Here is a 27,528-nt window from a genome sequence, read left to right on the forward strand (position 1 = left end):
GAACTCCAAAGGGAGCTCTGGCCATCACATTTAAAGGGACCACATGCCTTTAAATTCCTTCCCTCCTTTTGAAAATAATAAAAGATAGGGGCACTTTCCTTGGGGGTTCATAGAATTGGACCCCCTGGTTCAAATTTTTTGAAACTTGGGAGGTGTTTTGAGGATAGGTGCCAGATGCTATGCTGAAAATTTGGTCCCCCCACCTCAATAAGCAGCCCCTTCAGAGCCCCAGAGCCCCACAGATCAATTCTCCATTTTACCCTGTGGGAATCGGTCTCCATAGGGAATAATGGAGTGCCCAGCAGACATTTCCCTCCCCTTGCTTTCTGATGACCCTGAAACGGGGGGAGGACCTCCAAAAAATGGGATTTCCTGCCCCCACCTGGAGATTGGCAACCCTAGAATGCTCACAGCAGGAAAAAAAAAAACAGCTCAGGCTAGACGGCAGTTTGTCATCCTGCAGAAATGAAACGTTGCTGTTGTTCGTAGGCTTGATGCGCCCTCTTGTGGCTACAGCCATTTTCAAGTTGCATATGGGGAAAGCTACTCTGCCCTCTACCCGGAGCTGGATAGTACAGGCTGTTGGGTCTGGTTTAGGGTGGCTGGATTGATCAAGCAGTCGTCCTTCACCTTCACTTAGCAGAGTGCTCCTTCTGAGCTTCAGCACAGCAGCATGGCCTAGTCTAATGGGTTACCACATTCTCTCACAAACTGCACGGAGAGCCTTGCTTTAAGTTAAGAAACCAATAATGGTGGATTTATTAGAAGAAAACATAACATATAACTGTAGTGAGAGAAAGAGTGTCTAAACTGTTCTAGCTAACTGGATGGCTTTGGACTGTAGTAGGCCATCTGCTTTGTTCAGATGAGGAGGAGAGACACCATGCTGTTCCTCCTGATGCGTGCAGGGAAGAAGAGGAAGGAAGGGAAGGAGAACAAGGAGGAAGGAAGTTCCCTGAGATTACATTCTATTGATTAGAGCAGGGGTCCTCAACGCCTGGGCTGTGGACCGGTTCCAGTCCATGGCCTGTTAGCAACCCGGTTGTGAGTTGTATAATTATTTCATTATATATTACAATGTAATAATATTAAGAAGACGACGACATTGGATTTATATCCTGCCCTCCACTCCAAATCTCAGTGTGGCTTACAATCTCCTTTATCTTCCTCCCCCACAACAGACACCCTGTGAGGTGGGTGGGGCTGAGAGAGCTCTCCCAGAAGCTGCCCTTTCAAGGACAGCTCTCCAAGAGCTAAGGTTGACCCAAGGCCATTCCAGCAGCTGCAAGTGGAGGAGTGGGGAATCAAACCCAGTTCTCCCAGTCTGCACACTTAATCACTGCACCAAAATAAAGAGCACAATTGTATCATCCCCAAACCATCCCCCCCTCGCCAGTCTGGAAAAATTGTCTTCCATAAAACCAGTCCCTGGTGCCAAAAAGGTTGGGGACCACTGGGTTAGAGAGGATGAATGAAAGCAGAACCAGACAGGAAGGAGACAGATATGAACCTATCTATCTGGCTTTCTTTATGGTGTTTGTCATCTTGGAGGATTGAGCAAGATATATCACCAATCTGTTCTAACATAAGTTACCCCTATCTTGAGAGATCATGGAAGCCAAGCAGAGTTGGCCCTGGTTGGTATTTGGATGGGAGATGGCCAAGGAATCATAGAGTTGGAAAGGACCTCCAAGGTCATCTAGTCCAACCCCCTGCACAATGCAGGAACTTTACAAATACCTGCACCCCACACACATACATCCCCAGTGACCCCTGCTCTGTTCTCAGAAAATGGCAAAAACCTCCAAAATCCCTGTAGAACAGAATGATAAGAAGTATGCGTTGAACCTATGTAAAAATATTGTACACTGTGGCTCCGTGTAAGGAATTGTGTACATGAGAGAGAGAGCAGACAAAGGTTGCAAAACTGCCATAAAGGCCTAGGTCTGGCAAGTTCTCTCATCTTCTCCTGTGATCTTTTCCTACGGAATTGCTGTCTATTTCTACTGGTTTGGAATTTTCAGTGTCCATCAGCAGAACATTGGACATTTCTTCTTCCTTCATTACATGTCTGGCATCATCTAAAACCTTTTCTTTTTAAAGAGACAGTTTGTTTCAGAATACCCCAGGACTGCAGAAGCTATTTGTCACGGACGTTTTAAAAGCCGTACTTGGTGTTTTCTTACAGTGTGAGGTGTTCACATAAATCCAATTAAGATAAACTTGTTTATCGTTTAAAGTATTGTTTTATTTCGGTGATTTTTCTCATTATTGTACTTTCTCGACATCAGGCTGATCAGCGTGGAGGATTCAATCCTGCAAGTAAGAGAGGAGAACTCAGTGAAGTATCAAAGAACCTTCCTCGGCTGTGAAATGATTGACTGGCTGATCCAGGAAGGAGAGACAGCGAGCCGCAAAGAGGCAGTCGAGCTCTGCCAGACTTTGCTTGAAGACGGGATTATCCAGCATGGTATGTGAAAGGGAACCTTGTAAAGGAGTAGACATGGAAGTTATTAGCTGTTGACAGGATAGGAAAGGAACAATGCTGGCCATGTGCTATGCCAGTTGGAGGGTCAGCCTAGGATCTGAGAGATTTGATTACAAATCCCTGCTTTGCTGTGAAGCTTGCTAGGTATCTCCCATTTCTTGCAGTCTAGACTACGTAGCAGTAGGGGAGCAGAGTGGCATCTGCTTGGAATGCAGAAGGTCCCAGGTTCAATCCAAGGTATCTTCGATTGAAAGGACCAGGCAGTAGGTGATGTGATAGACCTCAGCCTGAAACCCTGGAGAGCCATGGAGGTGGGCTGTGGCTCAGTGATAGAACATCTGCTTGGGATGCAAAAGGTGCTAGGTTCAATCTCCAGCATCTTCAGTTAAAAGGACTAGGCATTATGTAACATGAAAGACCGCGGTTTGAGACCCTGGAAACCCACTGCCAGTCTGAGTGGACAATAATGACTTTGATGGGCCAAATGTCGGATTCACATAAGACACATTGAGAGCCAACAAGCAGAGCCATCTCCTGATGTTGCTTCGTAACACAGGTATTCAGCAGCTTACTGCCTCTGTCTTTTAACTGGATATGCCAGGGATTGAACCAGGGGCCTTCTGCATGCCAAGCAGATGTTCTACCACTGAGCCACAGCCCATCTCCATGGTCTCAGACTGAGGTCTTTTACATCACCTACTTTCTGGTCCTTTTAACTGAAGATGCTCTCTTTTACGAATCCGTATTGGTCTTCTCCAGTCTGTTCTAACGTAATAGGTTAACCCTATGTTAACTTTGGTAATACCTTCTTTAATCTGTTTGCTAGGACCTTTGCAAAAATTTTATAATCTTGGTTTGCCAAACTTATTGGTCTATATAAGAATTCGGATCTTCTGGATCCCTTTGTTGTTTTTGGATTGTAATAATCTCTGTCTTCCTCCAGGAGTCAGAGGCTTTCCCTTCATTCAAAATTTTATTAAACAGCCTTTGTAATTCTGGGGCTATGAAATTTCCCACCAATTTATAAAATTCTGCTGTAAACCCATCTAACCCTGGTGACTTCCCATTTTTTAAGGGATGTACGGTGGGGAAGGAGGAAATTAAGCTGAATTTATTTGCAGATGATATATTATTGGTTTTAGAGAACCCCCTAGAGGCTATGAAAGAATTAATAATCATTCTGGAAGATTTTAAAGAATGTTCAGGACTGGGAATAAACATTGAGAATTGTGAAATAATGTTCAGTAAAGTAGATATAAGGGAACAAAAAGAAATAGCAAGGTTAACAGGCATGAAATTAGGAGTTAAAAAGTTGAAATATTTAAGGGTAATTATAACAAGGAATGTTAAGAAGTTAATGACATTAAATTATAAAATAGTTTGGGGGAAAATAGAAGAAACTTTAATTCAATGGAAGGACAAGTATATGAGTATATTAGGAAAAATAAAAGCAATTAAAATGTTTATAATACCGAAGTTGATGTATCTGTTTCAGGTACTCCCAGAGTGGGTGCCCAAGAAACAATTGATAAGGGATATATGGGATAAGGTACTTAGAAACTGGGTTTTTGGAAAGAAACAAGCCAGTCTCAAAGAATGTGATATACACTTCAAAAGAAGAACTAGGTTGCGGTGTACCACAGTTGAAGCATTATTATGAAGCATTCCAAATAAAAATGTTGATGGAACTGGATGGAAATAACAGAGATAAATGGGTAAGATGGGAAGATAGTCTAAATAAAGGAGAAGGTAGATTTGGCATATTTACGCAAGAAATAAAAAGGGACATAAAAATTCAATAGGACCAAGACAAGTGGGACTAAAAATATGGGGAAAAAAGAAGGCAATGTGGATGCCTACAATTTCAAAATGGGGACCATTAGAATCATTAAGTAGGGAGTCAAAACAAATTGAGAGAACCTTTTGGGAGACACTGAAGGAAAATGATATAAGGAAAGTGAAAGATATGTATGATACCCAGGGTACTTTAATGCCAATGCAAGATTTATTAAGAATAGTAGGGGGTCAATATTGGTTAGGTGTTAATGGTTTATATAGTATGTTGAGACAACAGAAATATTCTGCAATATTTAAGGATGATACCCAGATGGAAGAACTGTATAGAAGTAGGAAAGATGACAGAAAAGGTTTAACAAGAACGATATATAATATTATGAGGGGAAGTAAAGATTATATGATAAGTCAAGTACAGTAAAAGTGGGAGAAAGTTGTGGAGCTCTCGGAACAGGAGATAAATAATGAGAAATATTAATGATATAAAATTGGAAAAATTTAGAGAATTAGAAATGAAATTGATTTGGAAACGGTATAGAACACTGGCTCCATTAGCATATATGATTAAGGGGTTGAGATCCAATTGTTGGCATTGCAAAAAAGGAAAAGGGACATTATGTGCATTTATGGTGGGAGTGTTCAAAAGTGTCTGAATTTGGCAGAAGATTTTGGGAAAGGTGCACGAAGTGTGTAAAGTTAAAGTGAAACTTTCGGGAAAGGTATTATTTATGGGAATATTGGGTACCCTAAAGTGGATAAGCCTTTCCAAGAGATATTTAAGGCTATGATTTTGGCAGCCCAGGCTGTCATAGCATTTGGTTGGAAAGATGCTACAAAATGGACTTTGGATAAATGGAACAGTTATTTATACGAATGAATTCAGTCAGATATATTATCGATACTAAAACAAGGAAAGCAAGGAGAGGACAAGATTGAAGAAATTAAGGAAAGGTGGTATAAATAAATAGGATAGGTGAAAACAGGAGGGGCCAATAATGAAATAAGGCTCAGGCTCCAAAGGGTGTGCATGTGGTTGCAAATATAAATGGGTTCTATAATGGTCAGTTTGGGAGGGGTGGGAGGACGGAAGGTGGAGGGAGGGAGGTAATTGATGGATCTGTAATAGGAATGTAAGATACTGTAGGAACGTAAGATGGAGAAATAACATGAGTTGTATTACAAAATTTAAAAAGAGGACTACAGCCTACATCTGCTTCTTGCCATCTGTTCCCTCCTCAGTCTCCAACCGGCATCACTTCTACGATGGAAACCTCCTTTATCAGTTCCGCATCAACTTCCGCCGGAGAAGGCGTCTTACGGAGCTCTTGAACGAGAACTCGCCCCGCACTCTTTCAGACAGTCCCGACAGCCCCTTCTGCCTCCGCAAGCTGAACCCAGAGCAGAATAGTTCGAGCTTCCTGTCAGGTAACTTTGGAGAAGAAGAATAGGGGGCACTTGGGGGAGGGGCCCTTGTACCTCTTGAGGCTGGCCTGGAAGAGGGGGGGGGATTATCTCTTACTGCTGCAGCTAAACGTTTAAATATTAATTCCTTTGGCTTGCATTTGGTTTAAATAAGGCTCTGTCTTATGGAGATGAGTTCTCTCCACCTACTTTGCTGCTCTTTCCATAACTGATCGTGCTGCTTCCCCATTTTAATGTGTTCTTAATTGCTGCTGATGAGCTAATTGTTTATGGAAGTGTATTATTATGCAACTCTCGTTTTATTTATTTCTTTGGTTTATATTCTGCCCTTTCCCTTAAACGGGGTCAGGGCGGATCACAGCACAAACCAACAATAAAAACCTGCCATTTAGAACTAAAACAACGCATTAAAGTGGGACAAAACCGAAAGAATAGGACAATAAATAAAGTGCATCACAGGCAGGAAGGACACATTTTACAGAACACATGATTTTCGGCTCAAAAATAAAATGATGGTGGTAATAATAAATAAGATAGCACCATAATAAGCGTGATGTCGCAACAAGGGAGGCCAACTGATGGAATAGTAGCTGGAATAGGACGCTCGCTGCCTCAACCAAAAGCCCGGCGGAATAGCTCCATCGTACAGTCCCTACAAAATGGCCGTAGCTCAGGTTGGGCCCGGATTTCCAAAGGGAGCTGATTCCTCCAGGCAGGGGCCAGGGCCAAAAAAGCCCTGGCCCTGGATGAGGCAAGTTGTTTTAATATAGTTTTATGTATACTGAGATACTTCAGCTACGAATATAAGAGAATTCAGACTAACAGTCCCTCGAGTTCTCCGTCCTATTTTGTGCAGATGCCAACCCATTGCCCCCGGAATGCCTGAAAACAGGGCATAGAGGCCATAGCCTCCCCCACTTGCTGTCAGGATATCACTGCTCCTGGACATGGAGGTTCCATTGACTCATCATGGCTAGTAGCCATTGATGGACTTTTATGAATTTTTCTAACTCCCTTTTTAAACTAACAGTGGCCAGCCCAGACCTGGATGGCCCAAGCTAATCTTATCTTATCAGTGTCAGCAAAGGGTTCATTGAAGTTTCAAAATGATTCGACTTGTCTTTGTTCAAAACTAAGTTTCATTTATTGAGTACAACAATGTTACTCTCTACATGAGTTCATTGAAACTGATAACAGATAGCTTGAGCCACTGGTATTTATGAATACACATCAAAGACTAGGGCTTTAAACTACTTCTCATAATAAAACTACAGTTGTCCCTACAAGCAATACTTTCACACGCCTGCTTATCTTGTACCGGTGATGGATGCACTCTCCCCCCTGGTGGTGTCCTTGCTCCGCTAGGAAGGCGCCGGGGAGGCGAGCTTGGCTCTCTGCACTTCAAAGGCCTCTACTGGCCTTTGGAGTTTTGGCACCTTCATTCCCACCCCTCCTCCTTCTCTTGCAGGGCACAGTATTAGTAGCATGATATTTTATTCAGTAATAATATTAGTAGACATAAAATAAGCATAGTCATAGAGCATCATTAACTTCAATGAAGCATGGCCTGACATACAGTTCTCGGAAGTTAAGCAGGGTTGGTCCTGGTTAGTACCTGGATGGGAAACCTCAAAGAAGAAGACTGCAGATTTATACCCCGCCCTTCTCTGAATCAGGGACTCAGAGCGGCTTACTGTACAATCTCCTTTCTCTTCCTCCCCCACAACAGACACCCTGTGAGGTGGGTGGGGCTGAGAGGGCTCTCACAGCAGCTGCCCTTTCAAGGACAGAGAGCGGCCTACAATCTCCTTTCCCTTCCTCCCCCACAACAGGCACCTTGTGAGGTGGGTGGGGCTGGAGAGGGCTCTCACAGCAGCTGCCCTTTTAAGGACAACTCCCGCGTGAGCTATGGCTGACCCAAGCCCATTCCAGCAGGTGCAAGTGGAGAAGCGGGGAATCAAACCTGGTTCTCCCAGATAAGAGTCCGCACACTTAACCACTACACCAAACTGGCCCAGGGTTGCTATGCAGAGGCAAGAGATGGCAAACCGCCTTTGAAATTCTCAGGTCTTGAAAACCCTACAAGGTCACCATAAATCAGGTGCAATTTTATGGCACTTTCCACTACTGGTGGCTGACACTGTATTCAGTGGCCGTGAGTCCCACATATTGGTATTGAGTCAGCAACATTATAAACATTATAAAACGCCTTGGGATACACTTGTGTGTGTAAATGTTGTCAAAGGTAGGAGACTAACAGAGATGGTTTGCCATTCTGTGCCTCTGCACCGTGACCCTGGACTTCCTTGGTGGTCTCTCATCCAAATGTTATCCCAGGTTGAGCTTACTTAGCTTCCAAGATCTAATGAGATCAGGCTAGCCTGAGCCATCCAGGTCAGGGCGATATTCACATAGATCAAAATGAATATATAGCTTCTCAGTTACTAATGAATTTCATGCATGACTTTCCCATCCTTCCAAATGTTCCCCACCCCCATCAAGTGCAGATTCCAGATCTATATTTCAACTAGAACATAGAATGTCATCTAGGAATATCAACTAGAACCTGGATTGGAAGAAAGCAGCTTGGGGTAGTGGTGGAATATAAGAACATATGAGAAGCCATGTTGGATCAGGCCAATGGCCCATCCAGTCCATCACTCTGTGTCACACAGTGGCCAAAAAACCAGATGCCATCAGGAGGTCCACCAATGGGGCCAGGACACTAAAAGCACTAAAAGCACCAAGAATACGGAGCATCACTCGCCACAGACAGAGAGATCCAACAATACATTGTGTCTAATAGCCACTGATGGACCTCTGCTCCATATGCTTATCCAATCCCCTCTTGAAGCTGTCTATGCTTGCAGCATAGTTTCAATATATTAATGTATGAAGGGAAGACTAACAGAATACAGGAGGGGTTTTATACCCTCGCACTCGTAAACCATCCAACAAGTGAAACCCAGGTTTCAGAGATGGGAAAATACAGATTCCCAAAACTAAAATTTCTCCCAAAGGAGCTAAAATTGGGGGGAGTCTGGCTTGATTGCTTGTTTCTGCTCAATACTTGTTTGTCTCTTTTAGTCCAACCCAATAAAGAAATCAAGACAGTCTCAGCCGTTCGAAGGAGTAGCGTTAGCTCGCTCGCCGGAGGATCCAGTTCATATTTCAGTCTCTCCCCTAGTTTGGGGCTTTCTCCCACTGTTGAATGCAACCCCAAATCTGGTGAGGATTCCTTTTTCTCCTTATCTTTTATTTTCAGTGAAGTTGGAAGTATAATCAGGGCCAACTAGGAATCATGTGGAGTCGCAGTGGTGCTAAAGAACCTAAAGTGTACCCACAAATCTATGACATCAAGTAAAAGGATTTCTGGAATCTCAGCCTTTATGCTAAAAGCAAGTCCCAAGTCCTCATGACTCCATAGAGAAGAAGAAACACCACATATTGGGTTCTTCTGCATTCTTATTTTTGTCATTTGTGTGTCCCTATCACTTTGGTGTTCTTTCTGTTCTACATATGTTTTGCTCCCTCTAGTGGTGGATTTAATATTACATCGCTGTATGTCTGGCATATCTTACTACAGGTTTTTATGCTGGACATGCTGTGATGTAGTATCAAATCGAGCATTAGAGTCAGCAGAACCATGTGGAAAAAACAACAATCCAGCAATAGAGACACACAAAAGACAACAATGAGAATGCTGAAGAGCCCATTATGATTCCCCCCCGCAAAGTGAAAGGCCATCCTATGTTTAAATAATTTGTTCTCCACTTAAATCTCAAACCTATTGGCACAGTCCACAATGCATAGATTTTTGAAGCCACCTGGGCACAACTTTCAGCATGAAATTGCAGTCAAACTTTTTTTTAATATTGTAGAGGCCAAGGTGGCCCAGCTGATATATTTAACTATTCTTCAGTTTAAAAAACTCGGATGTATTTGGTCTTTCCAAAAATGGCTTCAATGAAAAACATTGTCTGTCTATCTGGTCAACATTCCTCATTCATTTCTCCATTTGCACTACTATGTTACTCTTTTGCATCCTCGATTTTCTGACGAGAAACAATGACCATTCCTTTCTCCCTCCCCTTTAAAAGTGTTAAAGAGGCCTGTCACAAATGAGGAGCTCCTGAGCCCTGGGGCACCATATATCAAGAAAACACTCACGGTAAGCAACCCAGTTCTCACGATATTCCATTAGTGCTACTTCTAAACTCTTTTGGCTGGTGACTGTAGGCTCACACCCATATTGGGTGCCCCCCCGGTGACACTCCTCTTCTCCATCTTTGTTACCAAACAGCCGATTAGTTGGGATTTTGGCTTTGTGAAAGGACTTGTGGCTCTGTTATGGGCTAATGGAACAGTTCTGCAAAGTGATTATTACCCAACAGTGGATCAGGGGGGCCTCTACTGGCTACCATCACTCTGGTAAGGTTAGTCTGGGAGGGCCCAGAGCTAGGGTTCCCAAGTCCAAGAAATATCTGGGGACTTCAGGGGTGGAGTCAAAAACATTGGGGGTGGAGTCAGGAACAAGGTTGTGACAAGCACAAGGGAGTTCTGGCCATCACATTTAAAGGGACCGCACATCTTTTTAGGGGACAGTTTGGTATAGTGGTTAAGTGCGCGGACTCTTATCTGGAAGAACCGGGTTTGATTCCCCACTCTTCCACTTGCACCTGCTGGAATGGCCTTGGGTCAGCCAGAGCTTTTGCAGGAGTTGTCCTTGAAGGGACAGCTGGTATAAGAGCTCTCTTAGCCCCACCTACCATACAGAGTGTCTTTTGTGTGTGTGTATGTGGGGAAGGTAAAGGAGATTGTGACCGCTTTGAGACTCTGAGATTCAGAGTATAGGGTGAGATATAAATCCAATATCACCATCATCATCTTTTTCTTCTTCTTTTAAATGCCTTCCCTCCATGGGAAGGATAGGGGCACCTTCTTTTGGGGCTCCTAGAATTGGACCCCCTGGTCCCATCTTTTTGAAACTTGGAGAGTGTTTTGAGGAGAGTCACCAGATGCTATGCTGAAAATTTGGTGCTTCTACCTCAAAAAATAGCCCCCCAGATACCAGCAGATCACTTCTCCATTAGACCCTATGGCAGGGGTGGCCAATGGTAGTTCTCCAGATGTTTTTTGCCTACAACTCCCATCATCCCCAGCCAGCATGGCCAACAGCTGGGGATGATGGGAGTTGTAGGCAAAAAACATCTGGAGAGCTATCGTCGGCCACCCCTGCCCTATGGGAATCAGCCTCTATAGGGAAGAATGGAGTGCCCAGCAGACATTTCCCTCCCCGCCACACTTTCTGATGACCCTGAAGCAGGGGGAGAGGCCTTTAAACTGGGGGATCCCCTGCTTCCACCTGGGGATTAGCAAACACTATAAATAAACCGCTGCGTTTTTATGTTGCAAATAAATGCTGAAGCAATTTCTTTCATAACGATGCAATTATATTATTATCACAAACCAAAATTCATTAAATGTCCATAGAAAAATCGAAAAGTTGTTTCACCCCACTCTTGTAAGGTAGTACTTTCAAAATCAGAACGTTATTTCACACCACTCTTGTAAGGCGGTACTTTACAGTCCCCTGTCTCAGTTCTCCTTTGCTTGAAAGACGTAGACGGCACCACGCTTGTATATGATGCCTCCTATGCGTAGCAGACCGAAGTCTGGCAGGTGCAGCGGCTACACAGGTCCTAGGTTCAGTTCTGTGTTTCCTTCACCTTCCCCTGGCTGTGTTTTTTTTCGCTTTGGAACAAAGCAATTGCCTTTAGCACTGGTTCCAAAGCGAAAAGAAAAGCGGCCAGGGGAAGGTGAACGAAACACAGAACTGAACCTAGGACGGTGAACGAAACACAGAACTGAACCTAGGATGGTGAACGAAACACAGAACTGAACCTAGGACCTGTGTAGCCACCGCACCTGCCAGACATCGGTCTGCTACGCATAGTCGGCATCATATACAAGCGTGGTACCGTCTACGTCTTTCAAGCAAAGGAGAACTGAGACAGTGGACTGTAAAGTATTACCTTACAAGAGTGGTGTGAAATAACTTTTTGATTTTGAAAGTACTACCTTACAAGGGTGGTGTGAAATAACTTTTTGATTTTGAAAGTACTACCTTACAAGGGTGGTGAAAATAACTTTTTGATTTGGACATTTAATGAATTTTGGTTTGTGATAATAGTATAATTGCATCATTATGAAAGCAATTGCTTCAGCATTTATTTGCAACATAAAAACGCAGTGGTTTATTTATAGTGCTTGCTAACCAGTCCACTGCAGTTTCCGGTTTGCCCACCTGGGGATTGGCAACCCTACCCAGAGCGCCCACCCACCCCTTGCATGTTCCCTATCAGAAGTACCTTTTAACCATGAGCAAAGCGATGTGAGAACCCAGGCATTTCAACAATAACCACAGGTTTATTATAAGTGCTCAAAAACAATAAGTGGTTTGTAAAGCTTTTAGTACAACAGTGAATATAGAAAAACAGTGATAATAATAAATTTAATAATAAATTTTATTTATATCCCGCCCTCCCCGCCTAGGCAGGCTCAGGGCGGCTGTAAAGGTTGGGACAAAGAAATAAAAACCCTGATGCATCTAACTAGATGTTCTCATCTTCTAATACCAAACTGGCTCACCCCCTCATTGGTGAGGGAACCCTCTGGCTGCCCACTCTCCAGACTGCAGCCTTTCCCAGAGAGAATAATCCTGTCTATAGCTGGGCCTTTTTATACTTTCCTCCCAGGGCGCACCCCTTCTGGGCCAGCTTTCCCTCCAAAACCGCTTCACCCAATCAGAGGGACGGAAGGGATTCTGGGAAATGTAGGCCCTGTAGCTGCTCCTACATGAGCTTCCCTGGAGCCCGTAGGCCTCGCTAGGATCATGACAGTGGTAATAAAATTCTTGCATTCTCTTCCCTTCTTTCACTTTCAGATCGTGGGAGATGCGGTCGGTTGGGGATTTGTGGTCCGTGGAGGTCAGCCGTGCCACATCCAGGCTGTGGATCCAGGTGGGCCAGCTGCTGCGGCTGGCATGAAGGTATCGGACTTAATTTGAGCTCCATCAATGAAGATTCCTTTGCATAGACAGATGACACCATTGGCCAGATATAACCAGAACTCAAAATGCATCTAGTGTAACTTTTGCTCTACCCCAAGGCAGAAGTTCAGCCTGTACACCTGTTGCCCCCAAATGAACCCACCTGAGCCGGAATACAGTGCGGTATAATCAGGGTGCTTTTTTTGTAGCTTATAGGGCTCTTCGTACAGGGCCTACTGGAAGCTTCAGGAGGATTGGCTACATTAGGGAGGTGTGGCCTAATATGCAAAGGAATTCCCACTACAAAAAAAGCCCTGAGTATAACTATGGAGACCGTGTGATGCAGTGGTTAGAGTGTTGAAGAATAGGGTTGCCAATCCGCTGGAGGGGGCAGGGGATCCTCCAGTTTGTAGGCCCTCCCTCTGCTTCCGGGTCATCAGCAAGCAGGGGGCGGGGGCAGAAATGTCTGCTGGGCAATATTCCCTATGGAGACCAATTCCCATAGTTGGGCTAGATGAACCAGTGGTCTGATCCAGCAGGGCTCTTCTTATGTTCTTATGCAGGGGTGGCCAAACTGTGGCTCAGGAGCCACAAGTGGCTCTTTCGCACATGCTGTGTGGCTCTCGAAGCCCCCATCATCCAGACAGTGGGTTTGGAGAAGGTATTTCTCTCTTGAAATCACTTCTCCAAGCCAAGCCAGCCAGTGGCTTGGAAAATGCATTTAAAGTTGCTTTCTTTCAACCACTCACTCCCTCCTCCTTCCCCCACCTATTTTCCTTCCTTCCTTCCTTCCTCCTTCCCTCCTGCCAACATCTGAAACTTATTCTATGTGGCTCTTACATTAAGTTTGGCCACCCCACTTCTGGAGAGCCAGTTTGGTGTAGTGATTAAGTGTGCGGACTCTTAACTGGGAAAACCAGGTTTGATTCCCCACTCCTCCACTTGCACCTGCTGGCATGGCCTTGGGTCAGCCATAGCTCTGGCAGAGGTTGTCCTTGAAAGGGCAGCTGCTGTGAGAGCCCTCTCCATCCCCACCCACCTCACAGGGTATCTGTTGTGGGGGAGGAAGGTAAAGGAGATTGTGAGCCGCTCTGAGACTCTTCGGAGTGGAGGGTGGGATATAAATCCAATATCTTCATCTACCTCACAGGGTGTCTGTTGTGGGGGAGGAAGGTAAAGGAGATTGTGAGCTGCTGTGAGACTCTTCGGAGTGGAGGGCGGGATATAAATTCAATATATTCATCTACCTCACTGGGTGTCTGTTGTGGGGGAGGAAGGGAAAGGAGATTGTGAGCTGCTGTGAGACTCTTCGGAGTGGAGGGCGGGATATAAATCCAATATCTTCATCTACCTCACAGGGTGTCTGTTGTGGGGGAGGAAAAGAAAGGAGATTGTGAGCCGCTGTGAGACTCTTCGGAGTGGAGGGCAGGATATAAATCCAATATCTTCTTATTCTTCTTCTTTCCAAAGGGCGATTAACATGTGGAATTCACTGCCACAGGAGGTGGTGGTGGCTACAAGCATAGCCAGCTTTAAGAGGGGATTGGCTAAAAATATGGAGCAGAGGTCCATCAATGGCTATTAGCCACAGTGTGTATATATGCGTGTGTGTGTGTATGTATATTGGCCACTGTGTGACACAGAGTGTTGGACTGGATGGGCCATTGGTCTGATCCAACATGGCTTCTCTTATGTTCTTACGTCTAACTCATCCCTAAAAAGGACAATCCCAGGTACGAGTAGGGTTGCCAGCCTCCAGGTGGGGCCTGGAGATCTCCCACTTTTACAACTGATCTCCAGCCGGCAGAGATCAGAGATCAGTGAAAATGGTTGCTTTGAAGGGTGGACTCTAGGGCATTGCACCATGCTGAGGCCCCTCCCCTCCCCAAACCCCGCCCTCTCCCAGATCCACCCCCAAAGTCTCCAGTATTTTCTAACAGAGATCTGGCAACCCTGGGTAGGAGGAAGAGGCAGGATTGGAATTCTTGTGTCCCCACTGGATAGAAGGAAAAAGGAAAGGTCCCCTGTGCAAGCACCAGTCGTTTCCGACTCTGGGGTGACCTTGCTTTCACCACGTTTTCACTGCAGACTTTTTACAGGGTGGTTTGCCATTGCCTTCCTCAGTCCTCTACACTTTCCCCCCAGCAAGCTGGGGACTCATTTTACCAACCTCGGAAGGATGGAAGGCTGAGTCAACCTTGAGTTGGCTACCTGAACCAGCTTTCGCTGGGATCGAACTCAGGTTGTGAGCAGAGTTTAGGAACTGGATAGAAAGGTAGGGAATAAATGAGGTAAATAAAGATTAGAATAGGCAGGCCTTGAATTCAGCAGGAGCACAGCTCCTGAACCTTTCTGATGGTCCCCCTCCTCCTCCCCAACCACCTACCTTGTCCATTGAATAGTAGGTGCAGTTGCATAACAATCCCTGGATTAGGAGAGTGGGTAGCCAACCAGCCACCAGGGGCTTTGCCACGCCCCCAGCAGCCCTCATCAACCCCTGGAGAAGCCCACCTCACCCTTTCTCCACTTCTTATGTGATTTTGGGTGGAGGGTGGCTTGCTGGCCTTTTGACTGGGGGGTGCAGTCAAGGAGAGCCCCAGGTGAGCGAGGCCTGCTTGGGCTGGCTGGATCTCTAGCCAGTTCAAGCAGGCCTCGCTCGCCCAAGGCTCTCCTTTCTTGCATTGGGTTGCTTTTGGCTGGTGGGGGTGGGTGGGTGGCGGCAGCCTATGCTAATTTATGCTAATGAGCGCCACCACCTATTTTTCTGCAAAACGACCCCTGAGAATAGGTACGCCGCTACAATGCTCCAGCAGCACCTTGCCTGGCTCTCTGTCCTTCTCCCCCACTTTTGCACCTGTCCCCCTTCTTCCCGCCAGCAATCCTAACAGGAAGTGACAGGAATATTTTGTAACAGGTGGGGCAGCGAGAGGAGCCGGTAAAACAGCTCGGGCCCAAGACGTTAATTGAGCCGTGTTCCGGCAGAGCTCTCAGGAAGTTCAGACCTTCTCTCTGCCCTCCAGCAATTTATCTGGATGGAGCTGTGATTGTTAACCTATTTTGGAAGGGGTGTGCGTTTTGGGCAGTCGGAAAGCTGCCAGAATTGGGATGCTGGAAGTGTCGTGCAGCTTACTCGTAGCACCTGCAGGACCCCGGGCGCTGGCAGTCATGTGGCTTAGTTCAACCAGCAAATCCTCTTGATGTCTCCTCGAGCGTGAAAGGTGAGCGACAGCCACCTGAAACCGCTGAACTGAAACTAAGCCGTTTTCGCTCTTTCCAGCTGACAATCAGTTCTTTAGGAATGAAGGGTGGTGGTGGGGGACGGATGGCTTTGCTGCTCAGGAGTTTGGGGAACGAGCGGAAGAAAGGCGTGCTTCCTACAGATGTGACGTTAGCGTCGCTTTCGGAAATGATTGCAATAACTAGCGGCTTTAAGAAGTTCTTTTAAGGATTTTGACAGAAAGAAGATGGAGGTAGGGTTGCCAAGTCCAATTCATGAAATATCTGGGGGCTTTAGGGGTGGAGCCGGGAGCCTTTGGGGGTGGAGCCGGGAGACATTGGGGTGGAGCCAGAAGCAACGGTGTGACAAGCATAACTGAACTTCAAAGGCAGTTCTGACCGTCATGTTTAAAGGGACCGCACGCCTTTTAAATGCCTTCCCTCCATTGGAAATGCTGAAGGGTAGGGGCACCTTCTTTTGGGGGCTCATAGAATTGAACCCCCTGGTCCAATCCTTTTGAAACTTGAGGGGTATTTTGAGGAGAGGTACCAGATGCTATGCTGACTAGATGACCCTGGACGTCCCTTCCAGCTCTATGATTTTTCCCATCTCATTCTTGTCTGATTTATCTGCCATCTTCTGGGTGTGGAGCAGGTGCCACTGGGGCTGTGTGTGGGGGGAGGGGTTTGTGAAGTTCCTGCATTGTGCAGGGGGTTGGACTGGACAACACTGGAGGTCCCTTCCAACTATATGATTCTATGATTTCCCTCATCTCATTCTTGTCTGGTTTGTTTGTTCTCAGATGTCTTCTATACTCTGGAGTTGCCAACTCCTGGCTAGGGAATACCCAGGGCTTTTTTTTAGCAGGAACACACAGGAATGCAGCTGCAACTGGCTTGGCACCAAGGGGTGTAGAACTCATGCAAATGAGTTCCTGCTGGCCTTTTTCTACATGAAAAGCCCTGTGTGAAACAATGGTGACGTCAGGGTGTGTGGCCTAATATGCAAATGAGTTCCTGCTGGCCTTTTCCTACATGAAAAGCCCTGTGTGAAACAATGGTGATGTCAGGGTATGTGGCCTAATATGCAAATGAGTTCCCACTGGCTTTTTTCTACACGAAAAGCCCTGTGTGAAACAATGGTGACATCAGGGTGTGTGGCCTAATATGTAAATGAGTTCCTGCTGGCCTTTTTCTACATGAAAAGCCCTGTGTGAAACAATGGTGACATCAGGATGTGTGGCCTAATATGCAAATGAGTTCCTGCTGGCCTTTTTCTACAAAAAAGGCCCTGGAAATCCCTGTAAGATTTATGTATTGCATAAATGTGTTTATTCTATCCCTTATCAGTATTTTAAACACTGGCATTAGACTAAGGATCAATAGGTTTTCATTTACTCTTCAGGAAACTTAAAATGTAAATTTGATAAATACGGAGTTAGCAATATAGTAATGTGGAACTTCCTTTGCAACTCTGTTTGAATGCTGGTTTATGGAGGCACCAATTGATCTCACACACTAATGGTTTGTAATGCTTGGAATGAGGATGTTCTCCGCAGCTGAGAACGAAACGTCTGGAAGGAAAACTTTCTCCAGTAGAACACGGCACTTGATCCCGAAAGATTCTACAAACCCTAGTTAAAAAATACTTTGCCTGTGGGGGACCTGAACTCTGGGTTGCTGGCTCTGGTTTGGGAGATTCCTGGAGATTTTGGGCATGGAACCTGAGGAAGCTGGGGTTTCGGGAGGAGAAGGAACTTCAGCAGGGCACAGTGCCATCGTCTTTACCCTCCAAAGCAACCTTTTCCTCCAGGGGAACTGATCTTGGTTGTCTGGGGATCAACTGTAATAGCAGGAGACCTCCAGTTCCCACCTGGAGGTTGGCAAGCCTAGCTGTGATCCCAGGTGTTCTCCAAACACCACCTGGAGGTTGGCAGCTCCAGGCCAAACGTGAGAGACATTGATTGATTTCACACTATGCTTGTTCCGGGGTGGAGAACTCTTTTGCTACCGGGGCTTCTCTCCGTTTTCGCACAAGTTGCCCCGGAGCTGTGAGTTGGTGCCCCGCTATCCCGCAGCAATCGAGATCCTCTGACAAGCAGTTTCCACTTGCTGCGGAATAGCCAACTCACAAGCTAACTCGCAGCTCCGGGGCAACTTGTGCGAAAATAGAGAGAAGCCCCGGTAGCAAAAGGGCTCTCCACCCTGGAACAAGCATAGCGTGAAATCGGTCATATAGTTCTGAGACTGCCACCGTGATGACTCCGTGTACCAAATTAACCTCTGATGTCACTGAGATCCGGGGCAGGCAAGGAAGCTGAAATAGCCCAGGCAAAAACACAGCACAGTGGCTCTCTGTCTGGAACGCTCTTATGAAAGATAAGAAAGAAAGATATTGGATTTCTATCCTGCCCTCCACTCCGAAGAGTCTCAGAGCGGCTCACAATCTCCTTGACCTTCCTCCCCCACAACAGACACCCTGTGAGGTGGGTGGGGCTGGAGAGGGCTCTCACAGCAGCTGCCCTTTCAAGGACAACCTCTGCCAGAGCTATGGCTGACCCTAGGCCATGCTAGCAGGTGCAAGTGGAGGAGTGGGGAATCAAACCTGGTTCTCCCAGATAAGAGTCCGCACACTTAACCACTACACCAAACTGGGTCTCACCAATAAGCAGGGCCAGTGCGTTCGTAACTGATTTCCCCTCTATGCCCACTAATTTAGCATGCAGCCTGAATGTGGTTTGAGGGCTTGGGGAAAAGGAACTGGGAAAAACTGCAAGCGGCAGGACTGGATGAAAAAGAAAAGCCGAATCTAAACAGATCCTCATGGGTGAGAACACCAGAAGAGCTCTGCTGGATCAGACCAGTGGTCCATCTAGTCAGTTTGCTATAGTGGTTAAATGTTCAGACTCTTATCTGGGAGAATCGGGCTTGATTCCCCACTCCTTCACATGCACCTGCTGATGTGGCTTTCAATCTGTCACAAGTTCTCACAGGGCTATTCCTCTCAAGAGCAGTTTCTATCAGAGCTCTCTTAGCCCCACCTACTACACAGGGTGTCTGTTGTAGGGAAGGGGAGGGAAAGGAGAGTATAAGCCCCTCTGAGTAGTGAGGGGTAGGGTATAAATTCAATTTCCTCCTCCTCCTCCATCATCATCATCCGGTCTCACACAGAGGCCAACTAGTTCCTCTGAAGATCCAGCAAAAGGACACAAAGGCTAAGGCCTTCATAAGAACATCAGAAGAGCCCTGTTGAATAAGACCAGTGGTCCATGTGGTCTATAATCCTGTCCCACACAATGGCCAACCAGTTCTTCTGGAGAGCCAACAACAGGGCACAGAGGATGAGGCCTTCAAGAGAACATCAGAAGAGCCCTGCTGGATCAGACCAGTGGTCCATCTAGTCCAGCATCCTGTCTCCCACAGTGGCCAACCAGTTCCTCTGGAGGGCCAACAACAGGGCACAGAGGATGAGGCCTTCAAGAGGACATCAGAAGAGCCCTGCTGGATCAGACCAGTGGTCCATCTAGTCCAGCATCCTGTCTCCCACAGTGGCCAACCAGTTCCTCTGGAGGGCCAACAACAGGGCACAGAGGATGAGGCCTTCAAGAGAACATCAGAAGAGACCTGCTGGATCAGACCAGTGGTCCATCTAGTCCAGCATCCTGTCTCCCACAGTGGCCAACCAGTTCCTCTGGAGGGCCAACAACAGGGCACAGAGGATGAGGCCTTCAAGAGAACATCAGAAGAGCCCTGCTGGATCAGACCAGTGGTCCATCTAGTCCAGCATCCTGTCTCCCACAGTGGCCAGCCAGTTCCTCTAGAGGGCCAACAACAGGGCACAGAGGATGAGGCCTTCAAGAGAACATCAGAAGAGCCCTGCTGGATCAGACCAGTGGTCCATCTAGTCCAGCATCCTGTCTCCCACAGTGGCCAACCAGTTCCTCTGGAGGGCCAACAGCAGAGTACAGAGGATGAGGCCTTCAAGAGAACATCAGAAGAGCCCTGCTGGATCAAACCAATGGTCCATGTGGTCCAGCATCCTGTCTCCCACAGTGGCCAACCAGTTCCTCTGGAGGGCCAACAACAGGGCTTAGAGGCCAAGGCCTTCATAAGAACATCAGAAGAGCCCTGCTGGATCAGACCAGTGGTCCATCTAGTCCAGCATCCTGTCTCCCACAGTGGCCAACCAGTTCCTCTGGAGGGCCAACAACAGGCCACAGAGGCCAAGTCCTTCAAGAGAACATCAGAAGAGACCTGCTGGATCAGAGCAGTGGTCCATCTAGTCCAGCATCCTGTCTCCCGCAGCAGCCAACCAGTTCCTTTGGAGGGTCAGCAACAGGACATAGAGGCTGAGGCATTCCCCTGATGTTGCATTCTGGCTCTGGGATTCAGAAGATTACTGCCTCTGAATGTGGAGGTTCTCCTCAACCATGATGACTAGTAGCCATCGATAGACTTGTCCTTCACGAATACATCTAATCTCTTTTTAAAGCTCTTTATTCCTGTGGCCAGCACTACTTCAGTGGTCTCCAACCTTTTTGGGTCTGTGGTCACTTTTGAAATTCTATCCAGGATGGTGGGAACAATCACAAAGCGGCTGCCATGAAAGGTGAGCCTGACCTGAGAACTGTCACTGGTCCAAGGTTACCCAGCCGGCTGCATGTGGAGAAGGGGGGAATTGAACCTGGTTCTTCAGATGCTCTTAGCCACTACACCACATCAGCTCTCAAGCCATGAGAGGAGCAGGTAGGTGCCAGCAGCCAGAATATGGCCAGTGAGTTGAGGTGCCAAATCTGGGTTAAGAAATTCCTGTAGATTTGGGGGTGGAACCTCAGGTGTGTGGAGAAGAAGGTACTTCAGTGGAGAATAATGCTGTACAGTCCAAACTCAAGTGGAAGCATTTTTCTCCAGAGGAATTGCTTTCTGCAGTCTGGAGGTGAGTTGTAATCTCAGGAGATCTCCAGGCCCCACCTGGAGGTTGGTAGCCATACAGGTGGTGGGAGGGAGGCTATGTCTGGCAGCGGCATGCTGGGAACTTTCCTGGTGACTTCAAGAGCTGATCCCCCTTTGCTTGAGATGCATGGCCCTCTTGAGATATTTCTAACTATAAAATTTTTGTAACTCCCCGAAAGAAACTGCTATAGGTAAAGGCTTCCAAGTTTGCCTCTAATAGGGTTTTTTTCTTTTACCAGGAACTCCTTTGCATATTAGGCCACACACCCCTGATATAGCCAATCCGACAAGAGCTTACAGGGCTCTTTGTACGGGGCCTACTGTGAGCTCCAGGAGGATTGGCTACATCAGGGGGTGTGGCCTAATATGCAAAGGAGTTCCTGCTACCAAAAAAGCTTTGGCCTCTAGTTTCCTCGTAGGTGAAATTGGATGGTGTTTCCAAGGGAAGTATGCATTTATTTATTTATATCCTTCTTCCTCCACAAGTGGCTTGGGATATCATTCGTCCTTTCTCCATTTCCTCACAACAACAACAACAACCCCCCTGCAAGGTAGATTAGGCTGAGAATTTGTGGCAGGCCCAAAGTCCCCCCAGCGAACTTCCATGGTAAAAGTCTCCCAGGATCCTAGTCCAACAATTTATCTCCTACACTACACTGGCTTTCCAAGTATGAAAGTGATTCGGGTGAAATGCCTCTAACCTTGGTTTCCTGTTATTTCGTATTGAATGGATAATGAGTTTTTACCATCTAATCCAGGGGTCCTCAACCTTTTTAAATAGGGGGCCAGTTCACTGTCCCTCAGACTGTTGGAGGGCCGGACTGCCGTTACTGTACAAGGCCGCAGGCCGTCAGTTCTCCATCTTCTGCATCTCTCTCCCTTCCCCACACCACACACCCTGGCCTGGGAACTCACCTCACCTCGGTATCACCTCACACTCTGTCTCCGCCGCCTCAGCCCAGTGCCGGAAGTGTGCGTTGCTAACGCAAGTTTAGGTCGAACGTCACTTCCGGTCTGATTTTGCCATAACCCGGCGGGCCGCATAAACGTCCTCAGCGGGCCACATCTGGCCCACGGACCGTAGGTTGAGGACCCCTGATCTAATCCATTATATACGTCAATGATCTACTTTAGACTGAGCGTATAGTAAGTCTTTAAACACTTAAATTTCATGTAGTATATCATGAACATATGAACATATGAAGCTGCCTTATACTGAATCAGAACTTTGGTCCATCAAAGTCAGTATTGTCTTCTCAGACTGGCAGCGGCTCTCCAGGGTCTCAAGCTGAGGTTTTTCACACCTATTTGCCTGGACCCTTTTTTGGAGATGCCAGGGATTGAACCTGGGACCTTCTGCTCCCCAAGCAGATGCTCTACCACTGAGCCCACCGTCCCTCCCCAATATCCTCTCGTACTTGTTTGCCTTTGTAGAGCTGTTTTTCTTGCTTTAGAATTACTTGATTATTTATAATCAGGTAATTCTAAAGATCTGCTCCAATTCTGCAGGGATCTGCGGGATCTGCTTCGATTCTGCAGGGCCTGCAAAACAGAGCTCTTTCGCCAGGCTTTCAGCTGAGGCAGTGGGCGTCACTTGTTACCGGCCTTCCCCCCTCACTCCATCCCAGAGCTACAAGATCTGCTAGACCTGGACAACGGGTCACATCTGTGAGGCAGAATTCTGGCATCTTAGTGTAGGAATGTCACACAACTCAGGGTTGATGTTCATCGCGCCAGTCTGTCCAGTCTGTCTGTCCTTCTGAGACAGTGGCTGCATTGCTTTATCCTTCTACATTCCTCTGTACACGTGCAGAATAATGAGACCGATGTTTACCTTAGCTTGTTACCCCCGATGTGTATTCCAGGAAGGAGGTGAAAGGGCAGCACATTCCGAGGCCCTCAGCATTCTTGCATAGGGCAAAGTACATAAAGGCTTAAACCTGCCTTCTAAGCCTATAGATGAAGTCAGGACAAGGTTGGCCATGCTGTTGACCCTTCCTTCATCTTAGTCTTTGAAATCTTAGATTTTATATATATTTTTTAAATTGGTCTTTTACTGTTTTTCCTGTTGACTGTTTTTATGATGTAACCCGCCCCGAGCCTGTTCTACAGGAAGGGTGGGCTAAAAATGGAATAAAATCAATCAATCAATCAATCATATGTTATGCCGTATTGGGGAGGGACGGTGGCTCAGTGGTAGAGCATCTGCTTGGGAAGCGGAAGGTCCCAGGTTCAATCCCCGGCGTCTCCAAAAAAGGGTCCAGGCAAGTTGGTGTGAAAAACCTCAGCTTGAGACCCAGGAGAGCCGCTGCCAGTCTGAGTAGACAATACTGACTTTGATGGACCAGGGGTCTGATTCAGTAGAAGGCAGCTTCATATGTATTATATTTTATTATGTTGGTGTTCTCAATAAAAATTTTAAATGAAAAAAAATGCCTCTAACCTAATCCATATGTAATAATTTTATCATTTTGGTTTGCGAATAGCTCCACCCCGGAATATTCAGGGCTCTGAGCGATGTAAAGCAGTCATAAATTACATCAAGATAAAAACAATTCCACAGTTAAACAAGTTAAACATTAACATTAGATGAAAACAATTCCAACAATTAGATACCCTCAATAAAAACAATTCGCAGATGGTGTTATCAGATTCTCAACTGAGTCACTGCTTCCTATAAATAGGAGAAACATAGCTGGAAACAGAGAACCAACTGGTTGAAATTAAATCAAAAGAGTTTTCGGCTAAACATTCGGAAGAACTTCCTGACAGTTAAAGCATTCCTCCGTGGAACAGGCTTCCTCGGGAGGTGGTGGGCTCTCCTTCCTTGGAGGTTTTTAAATAGAGGCTAGATGGCCATCTGACAACAATGAAGATCCTGTGAATTTAGGGGGAGGTATTTGTGAGTTTCATCAGTGGAACAGGCTTCCTCGGAAGGTGGTGGGCTCCCCTTCCTTGGAGGTTTTTAAACAGAGACTAGATGGCCATCTGACAGCAATGCTGATTCTGTGAACTTGTGATTTCCCTGCATCGTACAGGGGGTAGGACTCGATGACCCTGAAGTTCCCTTCCAACTCCAGTTTGGTGTAGTGGTTAAGTGTGCGGACTCTTATCTGGGAGAACCGGGTTTGATTCCCCACTCCTCCACTTGCACCTGCTGGCATGGCCTTGGGTCAGCTATAGCTCTGGCAGAGGTTGTCCTTGAAAGGGCAGCTGCTGTGAGAGCCCTCTCCAGCCCCACCCACCTCACTGGGTGTCTGTTGTGGGGGAGGAAGGTAAAGGAGATTGTGAGCCGCTCTGAGACTCTTCGGAGTGGAGGGCGGGATATAAATCCAATATCTTCATCTACCTCACAGGGTGTCTGTTGTGGGGGAGGAAGGTAAAGGAGATTGTGAGCCGCTCTGAGACTCTTCGGAGTGGAGGGCGGGATATAAATCCAATATCTTCATCTACCTCACAGGGTGTCTGTTGTGGGGGAGGAAGGGAAAGGAGATTGTGAGCCGCTCTGAGACTCTTCGGAGTGGAGGGCGGGATATAAATCCAATATCTTCATCTACCTCACAGGGTGTCTGTTGTGGGGGAGGAAGACAAAGGAGATTGTGAGCCGCTCTGAGACTCTTCGGAGTGGAGGGCGGGATATAAATCCAATATCTTCATCTACCTCACAGGGTGTCTGTTGTGGGGGAGGAAGGGAAAGGAGATTGTGAGCCGCTCTGAGACTCTTCGGAGTGGAGGGCGGGATATAAATCCAATATCTTCATCTACCTCACAGGGTGTCTGTTGTGGGGGAGGAAGGTAAAGGAGATTGTGAGCCGCTCTGAGACTCTTCGGAGTGGAGGGCGGGATATAAATCCAATATCTTCATCTACCTCACAGGGTGTCTGTTGTGGGGGGAGGAAGGGAAAGGAGATTGTGAGCCGCTCTGAGACTCTTCGGAGTGGAGGGCGGGATATAAATCCAATATCTTCATCTACCTCACAGGGTGTCTGTTGTGGGGGAGGAAGGGAAAGGAGATTGTGAGCCGCTCTGAGACTCTTCGGAGTGGAGGGCGGGATATAAATCCAATATCTTCATCTACCTCACAGGGTGTCTGTTGTGGGGGAGGAAGGTAAAGGAGATTGTGAGCCGCTCTGAGACTCTTCGGAGTGGAGGGCGGGATATAAATCCAATATCTTCATTTACCTCACAGGGTGTCTGTTGTGGGGGAGGAAGGGAAAGGAGATTGTGAGCCGCTCTGAGACTCTTCGGAGTGGAGGGTGGGATATAAATCCAATATCTTCATCTACCTCACAGGGTGTCTGTTGTGGGGGAGGAAGGTAAAGGAGATTGTGAGCCGCTCTGAGACTCTTCGGAGTGGAGGGCGGGATATAAATCCAATATCTTCATTTACCTCACAGGGTGTCTGTTGTGGGGGAGGAAGGTAAAGGAGATTGTGAGCCGCTCTGAGACTCTTCGGAGTGGAGGGCGGGATATAAATCCAATATCTTCATCTACCTCACAGGGTGTCTGTTGTGGGGGAGGAAGGGAAAGGAGATTGTGAGCCGCTCTGAGACTCTTCGGAGTGGAGGGCGGGATATAAATCCAGTATCATCTTCATCTTCTATGATTCTATAGCTGGAAGGGGACGGAGGGGAGGGGAGGAGGAGGGGAGGGGGTTCCAGCCAGAATCCTGTTGCTGTCCTCAGCCAAACAGTCTAGGGGTGGGAAATATCTGCAGGATTTGGGGGAGGGGGAGACCTCTGTAATTCTGTAGAGTCCACCCTCCAAAGCAGCCATTTTCTCCAGGGGAACTGAATTGATCTCTGTCATCTGGAATGCAGTCGTAATCTCAAGAAATCTCCAGCCGCCGCCTGGAGGCTGGCAACCCTTTTTGACATTCTCCCCTATGTTTCACTTTAGATATCCCTTCAGGCAAGGCTTTCTTTGAGCAGGAACGCAGTTCCGGCTGGCTTGATGTCAGGGGGTGAGGCCTAATATGCAAATGAATCCCTGCTGGGCTTTTCCTACCCCAAAAGCGCTGTGTGAAACAATGATGACACCAGGGGGTGTGGTCTAACATGCAAATGAGTTCCTGCTGGGCTTTTCCTACCAAAAGAGCCCTGTGTGAAACAATGGTGACATCAGGGGTGTGTGGCCTAATATGCAAATGAGTTCCTGCTGGGCTTTTCCTACCAAAAGAGCCCTGTGTGAAACAATGGTGACATCAGGGGTGTGTGGCCTAAAATGCAAATGAGTTCCTGCTGGGCTTTTTCTACCCCAAGAGCTCTGCCTTCAGGTAACATTTAGTGGAACTCAAGAAGTAATTTCTCCTCCTTTTCCTCCTTGTAGGTATGCCAGTTTGTGTACTCTGTGAATGGGATCTATGTTTTACATTTGGACTACCAGACCATCAGCAGCCTCATCATGACTGGACCACGGACTCTTGTGATGGAAATAATGGAACCCGTTGAATGAACAGGGGGAAACCGCACATGCATATTTCCCCGCTTCCCTGAACTCGCCTTTATTTTTCTTAGATTAGACAACTGTTTCATTAACTGTGGAGGATCCGCTTTGAAAACTACTTCTTCTGAAGACAGAAAGAAGCAAGGGGTTTTGTTTTCCCTTGGGAGCTTTTTGATTAATTAGGAGTCAATTCCACTGATTTTAGAGATGGATTTTTTCTGAAGATGGAAACACCAGGAGTATGTTTCCCTATGGAGATGTGGAGTTAAAAGAGGAACACAGATTCCTTTTTTTTTTTTTTAAGAGTACTTATCAAGAATAAATCTTAAGGGCATGTTCATGAGAATATTACCCATAACACTTTCCACAAAAATTGCCAGAGAAAAGCATTACATTCTTCCCAGAAATCAGAAGAGAATTCAGGGTCATTGGTTTCTTCTGAACATACGAAGATGCCTTATACTGAATCAGACCCTCGGTCCATCAAAGTCGGTATTGTCTACTCAGACTGGCAGCGGCTCTCCAGGGTCTCAAGCTAAAGTTTTTCATGCCTATTTGCCTGGACCTTTTTAGTTGGAGATGCCTGGGATTGAACCTGGGACTCTCTGCTTACCAAGCAGATGCTCTACCACTGAGCCACCATCCCTCCCCAGTTCTGCATTCTCATTTTCACCACATGTCTGTTAGTGTTGCTTTGGGGAGGCAACAGTTCTGCATTTGTTTTGCTCCCTCTAGTGGTCGATTTGATATCACATTGTCGTCTATCCAGCATTGCTGCCTGCAGATTTAAACTGCAGGTTTTGGACGTGCATCAATGTAATATCAAAAAGACCACGAGAGGGAGCCAAATATGTGCAGAAAAGGGAGGGGAAAGAAGCTATAAGGACATAAAAGTGGCAAAAATAGGAATGTGGAAGAGTCCATTTTGTCTGCCTTCCTGTGACCAAATATTATGCTTTCTTTACAGCTTGCTGTTAGCCCAATGGATCAATAGAAAATCCCTCCCTTCTTTGCATGCATTCATTCTGCTTTCCACGCAGACTTTTTGGAGCAGTTCTGTTGCTCCATATCCTAGGAGAATTATCTAAAGGGGTTCACTTTTTTGGAATGTGAGCTCTCCTTTCTGATTATAGAAGGATTTGGCTTCACTGTTCTTCCG

The 27,528-nt window shown here is 46.6% G+C and overlaps 1 protein-coding gene across 1 annotated transcript in view; it reads left to right on the plus strand.

The window, feature by feature from the left end:
- LOC132566014 (DEP domain-containing mTOR-interacting protein-like) overlaps positions 1 to 26,712 on the plus strand; it is a 50,299-nt gene extending 23,587 nt beyond the window's left edge. Inside the window, exons 4-9 of the mRNA XM_060230662.1 lie at positions 2,292 to 2,470; positions 5,522 to 5,707; positions 8,792 to 8,932; positions 9,805 to 9,875; positions 12,651 to 12,755; positions 26,253 to 26,712. Coding sequence (XP_060086645.1) covers positions 2,292 to 2,470; positions 5,522 to 5,707; positions 8,792 to 8,932; positions 9,805 to 9,875; positions 12,651 to 12,755; positions 26,253 to 26,378 — 808 coding nt within the window. The 3' untranslated portion in view covers positions 26,379 to 26,712. The remainder of the gene's footprint in view (positions 1 to 2,291; positions 2,471 to 5,521; positions 5,708 to 8,791; positions 8,933 to 9,804; positions 9,876 to 12,650; positions 12,756 to 26,252) is intronic.
- The last annotated feature ends 816 nt before the right edge of the window (positions 26,713 to 27,528 follow it).

The sequence above is a fragment of the Heteronotia binoei genome, chromosome 2, assembly GCF_032191835.1.
Source record: "Heteronotia binoei isolate CCM8104 ecotype False Entrance Well chromosome 2, APGP_CSIRO_Hbin_v1, whole genome shotgun sequence".
Lineage (NCBI taxonomy): Eukaryota > Metazoa > Chordata > Lepidosauria > Squamata > Gekkonidae > Heteronotia > Heteronotia binoei.